Genomic DNA, 13,082 nt, shown 5'->3' on the forward strand with positions numbered 1-13,082 from the left:
AGAGGCGGTGGTTAACACAATGATTACAGCCAGAGAGTCAGTGTTTTCTGCAAATTATTATAGGGTCTGGAAGACCTATATTCGATGGTGTGAAAGACAGAAGTCACACACATCGCGATTTAAAATGGCTAAATTGTTGGAGTTTTTTACAGGATGGCCTTTCCTCTGGGTTAAGCCTTCAGTCACTCAAAGTACAGATCTCGGCCTTGTCAATTTCTTTCCGAAGAAGGATTGCATTAATACCGGAAGTACAGACCTTCCTGCAGGGGGTTTCTCGATTGAAACCTCCCTACAAGCAACCAGTAGCGCCATGGGAATTATCTCTGGTTCTGGAGTACCTTCAAAAGGCGCCTTTTGAGCCGTTAAGGTCGGCTGACCTTAAATTCCTTACAGGGAAACTGGTATTTTTGTTGGCGGTGGCGTCGGCAAAAAGAGTATCGGAGTTGGGAGCTTTGTCCTGCAAGTCTTTCGGACAGCACCCCAAAATTTTTAACAAAAGTAGTCTCTGCTTTTTATCTAAATCAGGAGATAGTTCTGCCTGTGTTTCAACCCCAGAGGGTTCAAGGAAAAGGGGCAAATTGAGGAATTTGGATGTTGTGCGCGCCTTGCGCATTTATGTGGACAGAGGAAAGTGTGTCAGGAAGACTGATACTTTGCTAGTTTTGTATGATGTACATAATAATGGTTGACCTGCTTCTAAGCAGACCATTGCTAGGTGGTCGCGCTCTGTTATAGCGTTTGCATATACTAAAGTCGGCAGGCCTGTGCCAGCCAGGATTAATGCGCATACCACCAGATCAGTCGCCACCTCTTGGGCGGTTCGACTTGGGGCAACAGCTGAGCAGGTTTGCAGGGCTGCCACTTGGTCATCTGTTCATACTTTTGCCAAATTCAATAGGTTCCATGAGTTCGCGTCGGAGGACGCATCATTCGGGCGAGCAGTGATGAGAACTGCAGACCTGAGTGTACCCACCCAAAGGACCGGCTCTGGAACGTCCCAATGTGAAGCTGTGTCACCAGGACCATTGAATGAGAAAAAGGGATTTTTGTAAGAACTTACCGTTCGAATCCCTTTCTCTGATATGGTCCTGGTGACACAGCGATCCCTCCCTTACGCTCAGTAAGTATGCCAGTGTTCATGATGTTTCATGTTATAATTGGTTGAAAAGTTAAATTTAAAATTGTGCATATAATATGTGCAGGCGTTGTACTGAGTTAATGTATTCCAGTGGCTTTGAAAGTTTGAACTGAGGAGTCTGGGATGCAGTAGGGGAGGAGCCTACCCTCCAAAAGCTTTAGGATAGGTGCCTGGCTCCTGCGGACCCTCCTACATCCCAATGTGAAGCTGTGTCACCAGGACCATATCAGAGAAAGGGATTCGAACGGTAAGTTCTTACAAAAATCCCTTTGTTTGCTCGATATCGTCTCCCTGTGTATGCCCAATATGCATGTGCCTGCAGTAGTTTGTGATGTTGCCCAGACATCCATGCAGCACGTCCACCAGGATGAAATAACATGCAGCGCTGTGCTGTGTAATGAAGGAAGGAGCTATATGTTGCTCTGACATGTTCTGGTGTTGTACCCATGATTTGATATGTCAGCCCGCTGGCCCAAAGTATCAACTGGCTTTAGTTTACATTTCCAGAGTATTGCATGTATAAATTGTAAAGGCCCCCATACACAAGAGTGACTTCTCTGAGCAGGGAAGTTGCCAGCGTTTCCTCTTTGAGACCACTTGGAACCTCCCACAGAGCAGGAGCCCAAGCGATATATCGTATGCAGCGTTTTTGCATGCGATATATATCGCATGCAATTGCAGCCTAGCCTGCCTGGCTTGGCTTTGATACAACAGATCTCTCCTGCAGCTATTGCGATGCACACGGAATCGTGGACCTGCTGTCATGTGATTTGGATGCTTTTTATGCAATTGATTGCTACAATCACATAAAAAGTTACCAAATTACATATATATATCACCTAGTGTATGGCCAGCTTAAGACATGACTTGTCACTTAGATATTGGTTGTAACTAGTGTCAGCAGAAATCTGACAAAGCTGAATTAACAGAATTCCAATGACTGGTTGACCACATATCTATAAGGATGCAGAAGGTTTATAGAGATTAAACGCTACTAGTTCCCTTATCAGATTTGTACATACACACCCTGGAATATCGATCACATGTGTAGGAGACAGCCATGCAAAATTAGTTAAGAGTTACGTTGATTCCTTATGCAAGATAGAAATTTCTTCTGTCATGCATGTTGGTATTTTTGGATAATCTGCAGTGTTCTTGAAACTGTAACTGATGATTTTAGACCTAGAGATAAGCAAACAGACCAGCTTGCAGTCCACTCCATATGCACTTTGCTGCCACTATACAAATTCTGTTAGGAATCATTGTGCTATACATAGTGTTTGTGTTAGAGGTGATCAGGGAAGCCCAAGTGTTCCGATGTATTATTAAACAAAATCACACTTCTAAGTACAGATGGTGCCACGCTCATCCATTACGCCATTGCGCCTAGGTGAGGGTTCTAGCGCACCACTTTTGTAGCGTACTCAGATGCACTGAGGTGCGTTGAAGCATGCCAAACAATATGCATGCAATACACCTCACCACCGCTGGGTGGATAATGCTCCACTAATCCAGTGGCAGATTGATATACAGTACAGAGCTGTGCCATTCGCCAAGAATGGGACATGCTTGTGTTTGAGACCCTCGAGCATCTTTTTTTACAGTTTTCTTAGATGATGCAGCATAAGTAATCATAACTGATGGCAGGAGATCCCTCTGTACATAGACTCCTGAGCACAGGTCCCGATCACCAGGTCTATGGAATGGGTGTGCTGCTCTCCATGCTCGGAGACCCGGGTTTGAGACCTGTGACAATGTTTTTTTCTCTGTTTTTAGTCTACCATTCATACAGGTGTACATACTACTTTACTGTACAGCACTGTATGTTAAATAGATATTTTTTTTTTCTCAGAGAATGCTGTTGCATAGGTTATGCATATACTTACTGGGGATGCAGTCAAAATCCCGACATGGGTCAAAATCCCGACATATAGAATGTACATGTGAAACAGTCTACATGCCTTTCGGTCAACAGGTGCGAGGTCGACATGGTTTTTTTCACTGTTTTTTGAACCGACATGTGCCGAAAGGCGGTATTTCATGCCCTACCATCCACTACGGCATGGTGGGAGAATAAAATAGTGTGCCGAGCGCAGCGAGGCACCGTGCCCGAAGCATAGCGAGCGGCTGCGGTTCACTTGCAACTGTGTCGACATTCGGGTCAAAAAACAGTGAAAAAACCCATGTCGACCTCGCACCTGTCGACCGAAAGGCATGTAGACTGTTTCACTTGTACATTCTATATGTCGGGATTTTTACCCTGTCGGGATTTTAAATGTCGGGATTTTAAATGTCGGGATTTTAAATGTCGGGATTTTAAATGTCGGGATTTTAAATGTCGGGATTTTAAATGTCGGGATTTTAAATGTCAGGATTTTAAATGTCAGGATTTTAAATGTCAGGATTTTGACCCTGTCGGGATTTTGACCGTCGGGATTTTGACCGTCGGGATTTCATACCGAATCCACTTACTGTATGTACGTGCATCTTATGAGGCTATTTATACCACAAAGGGGCTATCCCCATCCCCATAGTGAGCAAACAGTCACCATACTGTCCGTAGCAGGCCTGACTCCGGCACCGAGCGCATTAATAAAATGCGGTGAACCAGGGCTTCATGGAAGCCCATATCTATGGAGCGAACATCGGCATAGGTTTCATATGTCTAAGGGGAATGCTGAAGGAGTTTCTCATTACACTAGTTAAAACACACATGGGCTGCTTACAAATGCACAGACACTGAAGGGCTTAACCCGCAGCTCCGGTCCCCAGCTGGTGGGCGGTACTAACCCATGGTTTGAGGGAGGAGACGAGATTGTAAACAAGCATCTCTGCTCCTGTCTCGTATTTTGGGAATCAGAACCGGCCCTTGAGCCTGGTGCTGGTTTTAGAAATGACGCAATCCCTCTATGTTTTTTCTATCCCCTAAATTTCTAAAACCAGGACCAGTTCTTTGGGCCCAGGGCTGGTTATGCTTGGAGGGGATGCCTTTTTTTTTTTACTTTTACCGAAAACTGCACATTACCAGGTCTTAAAAAAACGCACATGTATTAATTTGCACATTTTCATGACCAAAAATCGCACCACATCACATGCAAATTCCATTTCTGCTCTTAAACTCGCATTATTTTACATTTGCAAATTGATCCAAAAGTTGCACCTTTTAGACATGCAATTTGGGGCGATTTTCTGAACCTTGCCAAATATTGCACCCTATTACTTGTCACCCTATGTGTATTGGCTGCAAATGTGTACACAATGTGGGGGGGAGGGGGGGCAGGGGGTGCAGTTGGGCATTAAGGGGGTATGGGGATCTTGACCATCCGGGTACTGCTGACGGTCTTCTGTCTGCTGGCATTGCAAGCGCCAGGATCCTAGTAGCATCCTAAATGTACAATGTGTGTACTTGTAGTATATGCTAAATCTACTAATTAATAATCTTTATTTTATTTTTCAGATCACACAAGAGCACTGTGTTCCTTGTTTCACTACTGGATTACAAATATTTTACCAATAAAGGCCAAGCCTGCAAGATAGCCAGTATCTGTGTGGTTTTATATATTGTATGTTCCATTTAATAGTAATTTCCCAAAACAATATACTGTAAAATATTGCTGTGTTACACAAACCTAAAGTTGTACTTCCTCAGCTTTCAGTCACAATTGTTTCAAGAGTGCAAAACCTATAATTCATCTGTTTTATGAAAAGGCTTCCTGTAATATTCACAAATGTGTTCACAGGACTTAAGATACTAAACGTTATATATAAGCTTGTTATATAAGCTTGTTATCTACTTTACCAAAAGCTGTTCTGTGTCACGCAACATTTCACAGAAAGTAAAGTTGCTGATCTATGTGTGTATTACACTAATATTAAAGTTAGCCCATGTACTGTACACTGATGATATTTCTTAGACAAAAATGAAGTGGTAAATACGACATTTATAAATGCCTCCCTATTAAAGAACTTCCTTTCTACTTGGAACATAAGGAAAATGCAGTCGTTTCTGTACAATGGCCTTTATTCAATCTGATCGCAGTACAAATTTGTTTGGAAAATGGGCAAAACCATTGCATCTGTGCAGGGTAAATACTGACTGTATTATTTTTATACTGCAATTTAGATTTCAGTTTCAACACACCCCATCCAAATGAAACGCTCTCTGCACATGTTACATCTGCCCCACCCACAGTGCACATGGTTTTGCCCATTTTCTAAACAAATTTGTACTGCAATCCGATCTGAATAAGGGCCATAGTGTTGGTAGCCTTTGTTTATATGGGACCACAAAGTGTCTGAAGCTCCGTACGAGGGGTAGACATAGAACATTTCTGAAATACGGTGCAGAAGTACACTACGCCGATAACTACAGCTTAAGTGCAAGCATTACTGTAACATCACACGTTAGGTGGGTGTCAAATCACACGGATGATAGACAGACGTGTACATAACAGTCTGCAGAATAAGATGAAAGGATGCAGCTTGTTCAAAACACATTTAGAACTAATTCAGCATAAGACAGGAGAGGAAAGCAGAGAGGATAGATGTGAATGTGCAGTAAAAGAAATCTGCCCATATAAGCTTACAATTTAGAGGAAGGGGTAATAGAAAACAGTCAGGGGTGGTGGGATAATAGTGATAGTGGGATAAGGGTGGCCAGCTGTGGTTTATCCTTCTATGATACCATTGATGGATAACCTCAGTGATGTAAAACAATATGTAAGGGAGCCATTGATTTTACCCATCGATGGGTCACCACTGCAGTAGTGGGCAAAAAGCTACAGGCGCATCAGGGCCTGAGGTTGAGGCACCCTGGATGTCGGGTGTGGAACTAGGCTTTGTGTCCCCACGTTTGGAGAAAAAAAATTTAAGTCTCTGGATCATCGATGGCAGAACACCATCTGGTTCTCCCCTCCAATGGTAAAATAGTCTCCATTGGTCATATACCATCAATTATGTCCCATTCTCATTGGTCACTGGCCATCTCTTTAGTTGTAACAACTGAGGTTTTTATGGCGATCTATGTAAATATAAGTGTACACCTCTGAGTTAAGGCCCAGGTAAAAACTTTATGGAAAATAAAACTTTGAACAGACCATGCTACAAATTGCTGTTTTGTACTTTTTCAATGTCATTGATGTATACAATAGTCACAGGTTGTTTAATGATGCGGGAAAATATACATATAGTCACTTCTATTTTATTTGTTGTTTATTTTTAAACCATTATGTGTAAATTCTATGTCTTTTGTACTAGACTGTATTCTAAACAGTAGGAATGAAGCCGTCTATTTTCATTGCGAATGTTGCTGTAGTTGGCATAATGGTTTCCTGCTATGTTTTGTATTCCATTAAATCTTTCTTAAAATTACCCACTTTGTGCCTCGCTGGGTGAAGCCTGAAAGTAAGAAAACATGAAAAGAATGAGATAATAACTTCTCAAGCAGCAGAGCCAGAGGTGAGCTGGATCAGTACAGCTCTCACAAGAGATGGCAAATCCTTAGCAGAGGATAAAAATTTGCCACAGAGACACAGCTGGAACAGTCTTGCATATACAATAAAGATATGACACAGATAACAAAGCTGGCGTGAGTTAAACCTTACCTCTTTATTGTGTATTTAATAATAATCTATTGAAAACTGCGTAAACAAATTAGTTTTTACATCCGAAGTTCCTGAAATGTTATGTTCTTAGATCTTGAGGGCAGCTAGCCTTTCAGTTGTCAGTGTACTAAAACTTTTTAAATTGGTTCGTGATCATGAAATTATAAAACAGTGCAACATAAAGATGAGCAGGAAATAGTTTGTTTGAATGATTAGAGTTGCAAGAGTCATAATTGTATTATTCAGCCAACAGTGTTGTCTCATTGTGTGGCAAGTCTGATTGCATTGCACAGTAAGGCTGGGTACGCGTATGACGATATGTGTACCCAGCGACCTCTTTTACAACAGAACCCGGTATGCACACTTGCCGCAACGAGCGATGGTGGGGAGCAGGGGAATACAGCATGGCTCTCGTTAGTGATGTCCTCCTTCATCCTGCATGTGCAGAAGACTGAGCACACCACAAAGGACCTAAGGGAGAGCACATTGTTAACGATAGTATACACTAGACAGTATGAATGAAAATATTGTTAACCGTAGTCGTTATAATGCATATACTTACATAGTATAAAATATATAGTATGAGCGCGCTAATCTTGAAAACTGCAGAACAAATTTTGGTGCAGTGTTCCCTATTATGTAGTGCAGTTATTAAGGAATGTTTAGGTATATTAACCAATAGCCTAGCCTGTATGGAAGCCGAGTAATTATGATTTTTGGGGTTTTCTGTGTCAGCGGGAAGTGAGAGGCCGGAGGGTGACTCCCCTTCCCAGGCAGCATGGGTGAGTATCCCAGGCACCAGGTTCTGAAGTTTGTAGGTGGCCAGTGGATGAAACCTACTTGAGGAGGGGGGGGGGGGGTAGTGCCTTATTCTGTCACTGATAGCGTGGGGGGGGGGGGAGGGCTGAATTTGGAACTGTGCGATCAGGTCTGAATGAGCCCACAGGTTGTAAGCTGGCATGCGCTTAGCAAATTAGCTTCATTTGGGCTAATTTGCGGTTCGTTAATCTGCACATCCATTTGCAACTCACTGAACATGGAATGATTTCCCTGTGTGTGCAGTCTTTGCTTAACTCTGACCCTTCCACAAATCGCGGACTAGCTGATAAAGGCTGGAGATGATGTCGCACACCTTCCCCTAAAACGCCTGGGCATGCCTGCATTTTTTATGACCCTCTCAAAAAAACAGCCGACTATCACCTCCAAAAGCCGATTTCCTGTCAGTCAACTTTAGAATTGCTTGTGAATAGATTCATCAAAGTTTTTTGGCAGAGCTTGGCCTCGCACATCGGCACTTATGATCTGTTCGCATGCTCAGTTATTTGGTAATTGGAGGCCTGCAAATTCACCCAGCAGCAATCGGGTCTGAATCGGGACAATTATTTGTCATTTTTCCTCCTTATAGTAATGCACCTAACACATTATGCTACACACTAAGCGCCTTCAGTCCTGTTGGAGAAAGTGCGCTACATAAATTAAATTTACACTATAATGCCCCTTATACAATATTCCACACACCATTATTCCCATTACAAATATGCCACGCACCATAATGCCCATTACGCAATCTTCCATGTGTAAGTTGACTACACCAGTGCTTCTCATATGCTGCTATTTGCCAGCAGGGACATGCAGGGTTGCGAGTCTGAGTGCAGCTCTGGTTGGTGCCGCAACCTCCTCACCACCCTAGTGACGCCACTGCACTAAGGGGGTTATTCAGACCTGATCTCTTTGGAGCGATTTAGCAGCACCCTGCGATTGGATAGATACTGCCCAGTCTGAGTGAAATCCTGCCCCATACAAGCAAAAATTAGCTGGATTGGCAAATAGCTGCAAAAACATTCACAAGCTGCTCGCCATCTAATGCTTTTTCCAGTGTGTGCAGTCTGTGCGTAGTCCAGGACTAACTTGTCGGATGTCACGCGACTTCCCCTCAAATGCCTGGTCACGCCTGTATTTTCCCTGACATGCCCAGGAAATGGATGATTACCACTGACAAATGCTGGCTTTCTGTCAATCAACTTGTATCTAGCCAGCGATGAAATAAGTAGCAGTATTTTATCACAGGGCGGCCTCGCACATGCACAATATGATCCATACACAGCGCGGTCTATCAATAACCGCTTGCACTACTAATTTGCAGCCGTACGATCAGCTCTCTATAACCCTCTAAGTTCTCTGGTCACTGAACCTTGAACGGACACACATCAGCTCCAACTTATGCGCAGCCAGTAGATGAGCTCCTGCTTAAAATGCATACAAAATGTGTGGCATGTGATGATGAACTCCCTGTCCATCCTCGAACATGTTTAAAAAGATCGCATGATGCACTATGGGAAACAGTTGTTAGTAAAAGCATACTTATTCTTTCCAAACAGATCCAGGCATGTCTGTGGCATTTATAAGAGCACCAGATCCTGCTAAAGACCTGTTTATGAAGAATAGAAAGACCATGAGTAATCCAGACTACTTGAATATTTTGCTGCTGACTGTACCAAGTCTGACAACCTACCCACCAACCCCATGCACCCACAGCCTCACCTGCTGCTGTTCCATGGGCACAATATCTTCATGCTGTTGCTTCATTTGAGGATGGACAGGTAGAACTCATGGGGATTAAAGTAACACCAAGTAGGCCTAATGAGGCAGATGAGGAGAATATGTAGTGCCTGCTGTTTAAGTAAACCTTAATGGATTGTGCTCAAGTGTAGATAATGTAGTTGAACAGTCCATAAAACCTGGACTGTAGTGGCAGGGTTTGGGAAAATCGGGAATAATTTATAATTCCATTCCATCACGTAAGGTGGCCATCCATGATCCAGATTCTAAAGACCTCCGATAAGTCTTAAAATAGTGCTTAAAAGTACATACTTTGAATCACACATTACATTACTTATTGTACATCCAAATATATTGTACTGTATGTGTGGTTTGTTTATGCTTGCTTTCCAGATTCTGTACTGGTGAGAATCCAACAGGGCTAGCTGCTTACAGTGTTGTTTGCACCAACAATACCCAATGTTGCAGTGACTATTTGCAAAAGCCGGTATATAAATCGTTTTATCTTGAACTGATTGTTTTTTATATAATAAGGATTTAAGACTGCTACTATAGAGTATTGGAAAATCTTGATAGTGTTAAATGCACTTTGGATAGTAAAAATAAAATACCAAACTGATGAATAACAAAAAAAATCATCATGTGGAACTGGGAAAATGTCTGATCTCCGGCCAGGCTGGCAACTTGTTACAGCGTTCTTTAACACATGTTGAAAGTGTAAGTCCTATTTGCATGAAAATAATAAAACAGGGCCACATTTCTTGCTCCATGTAAGGTACAAAATCTTTTCTTGAATATTCCAGGAATTTGTATGGGTAATGTCATGTATCCTGGGAGGAATATAAAAATAGGTTTAAAGTACGAAGTAAAGTTTGACAATGAGATGAGCATATATTTTGAATATTTATTTCTTTAAAGAGAGCTGCTTACAATGTATGCTAAGGATTACCAGCAGGCAAGTGATTTTATTCCATGCAGATTAGCAGTGTTTGTGTTATCCCACATCACTATCACAGCATCTTTCTTTATTGTTTTGAAATCCATTTTCTGCATCTTGAGACCGGGTTAATAAATCCTCAGATCTTTTACATACTATTAGTTTAGAGTCTGTAGAACAAAGCAGAATTTTATGCTCCATGTAACTTGTAACTCCATACATCTGGTGAGCTGGGGTGTATGATACTGGCCTAGCATAGAGAAGGCCTTTAAAAAAGCCTAGAATATGCAGCTCCCGGTGTCTGGTGTAAAGATCCAAACAGCAGCTAATCCTCAGCAAATATACTTGCTAGTAAATGGAAATGAAATACATTTCTCAAACTATATGAATTCTCTATAAAGTAATTTATTTTATTTATTTATTTACAGTTTCTTATATAGCGCAGCAGATTCCGTTGCGCTTTACAATAGTAGACAGTGATAAGACAAACTGGGAAAAAACAGACAGACTTGGAGGTAGGAGGGCCCTGCTGCAAGCTTACAATCTATAGGGATATAGGGGGAAACATAAGGACAGGCACCAGTAATAGCATAGCAGTTACAAGTCCAGAAAGGAAGCTATATAATACATAAGTGCCTCGGAGGGTTATGCATGTAGAACTTAAATATGATAGGCTTGCCTGAAGAGGTGAGTTTTCAGGGAACGCTTGAAAGTTTGGAGACTGGTGGAGAGTCTTAATGTGCGTGGAAGGGCATTCCATAGGATGGGAGCAGCCCGATAAAAGTCCTGTAATAAGGAATGGGAGCTAGTGATCCGTGCAGAAGAGAGACGCAGATCTTGTGTAGAGCGTAGTGGTCGAACACATTGCTTTAGCCCAGGCTGCCCAATTATCTGCCTGTTTTGACAATTCCTTTGTCTACTTACCATTCTACTGCAGTGGATGTTGAGCATGTTGGCTAGTATGCCTGATCTTGAATTCTGAAAAAAAAAATCTCTTTGCTTCAGTTAAAAGACCCTACTCTGGAAAAGAATAAAGAATTGCTGTATCAAGTGTCTGAGAAAGGGAATATGTTGTGAAGCAATTGACAGATCCTTAGGTATGTAGTAGAAGAGTGTTGGATCTTACTCATGGGCACATAACTGCAGGGCATCTAGGGGTAGGGAACTTTTACAGTGGTTATTCTGGCCAGGGTTCTCTAAAGATATATCATAATATTGTGCATCCTGTCCTGAATGTCCGTACCATACTCCTACGCAACATTGTCTTATTACCCATTGCCTTTTGATAAAATAGCTAGGGAATTGGATGGACCTCTAGTAAAGACTACCAATATATTTTAGTAGTAATGGATTTTGCTAATAGAGATCCAGAATTGATACCATTGTATAATACATTCAATAAAGACAATTTCTAGAGAACTAGTACATGGTTTAGCAGATTGGGAATATGGTAGGTTGTGGATCAGGGTTCCCCATTTATATCGAGGCTCATTAAAGAGTTGTGCCACCTGTTTACGTTTACATATATCTGAACCATCTTCAGACTAATGGAATAGTAGAAAGGTTAAATAAAACTCTAAAGAATATGCTAAAAAAAGAAGAAAGATGGTAGATAAAGATGGAAAAATTGGGACCATACTGTATGCTACGTTTTTTACTGCTAGGCATTATAAAAAGAATCAGAAGCTTCCATGGGGTTGTTTTATTTTTTAAGATATCTTGAGAAAGGTCTATTGACCGAAACACATTGATTTTCCTGGAGAAGTGTGAGCAGCCATTACTCCCTGGATCTTGTTCAAACTTTTTAACACTGGCTAAGGAGAAAGTCCTTCTTTTGGATCAGTTATTAAAGAAACCGCTATATGCTTTATTCTCCCACCATAAGTGGTGAGTAATGTACAGTATGCCATTATTTCTGGCCCACCTTTTATTGTAATGAAGGCTGGAAGTATCTACAAATTGGGCATATATTTTCTTTACAGATAATTGAAACCCATAAGATGGCCCTATGATATTTCACTTCATAAAATAAACCTTGATATGTGGATCACCTAACACCCAAGAGTGAGTTGGGGTATGCCCTTCCTTTTTGCACTGTATGCACTTTAAAAATCATTACAAGGTGAGTGAGGTATACCATAAATTTAGGCAAAATCTCCTCCCTGTAATTGTGGTTTCATTGTTTGACACATGGTATATCAATTTTTCACTGAGAGCACTGGGAAGACTGAATCATTGTGGGACATTGGAAAATAACGGATACATAAAAGAAACCTTTATGAGTTTGAACATCACAGAATTTACCGTTAGTCGGGGTACGCCCATACTTTAAAGATACCTTTTTATATATCTGTTTTATCTGTGCTCTTGGTAAGTGAGGTACGCTGTCTAAATTCCAGCACCTCGCATAATAAAAACACACTCTATATCACAAGTCTGCACATAATTTATATATTTTCCTTTTCCAAGTTCACGAAAAGAAGATATAATTGCACCCTAATTTGGATTGGGATACTCTGACTTCACTAAAGATACCTTTATAAGCTTCGTATCAACTTACATAAATGTGAGTTCGGTACGCACAACCTTTTCACTTCACTTTTTTGAGGAGCACATAAAATAGCTGGGCAAAAGTGCCCGGCGTGAATGCACCATAGTTGCCTATCCTCCTGCATTCTGCAGGAGACTCACAGAAATAGCAGCAATCTACCTCTCTCCCTCATTAGTCTAGCAATCTCCCTCATTTCACCTAGCCCACATTACACTGTTACATTTTTGGGGGAAAAAAGGAATGAGAGCTAGATACATTTACATTGAATCATCAGCACCATTTCCCAGCACTTTA

At 41.5% G+C, this 13,082-nt stretch overlaps 1 protein-coding gene across 2 annotated transcripts in view; it reads left to right on the top strand.

The window, feature by feature from the left end:
• Positions 1 to 6,980, top strand: part of ERICH1 (glutamate rich 1) — a 70,045-nt gene extending 63,065 nt beyond the window's left edge. The window contains exon 7 of one of the 2 annotated variants that reach the window (XM_083177380.1): positions 4,596 to 6,980. In XM_083177380.1, coding sequence (XP_083033506.1) covers positions 4,596 to 4,675 — 80 coding nt within the window. In that variant the 3' untranslated portion in view covers positions 4,676 to 6,980. The remainder of the gene's footprint in view (positions 1 to 4,595) is intronic. The other variant, XM_083177379.1, reaches the window with a different exon arrangement.
• Positions 6,981 to 13,082: the final 6,102 nt, after the last annotated feature.

Source organism: Crinia signifera, chromosome 3, assembly GCF_055691185.1.
Source record: "Crinia signifera chromosome 3, ASM5569118v1, whole genome shotgun sequence".
NCBI lineage: Eukaryota > Metazoa > Chordata > Amphibia > Anura > Myobatrachidae > Crinia > Crinia signifera.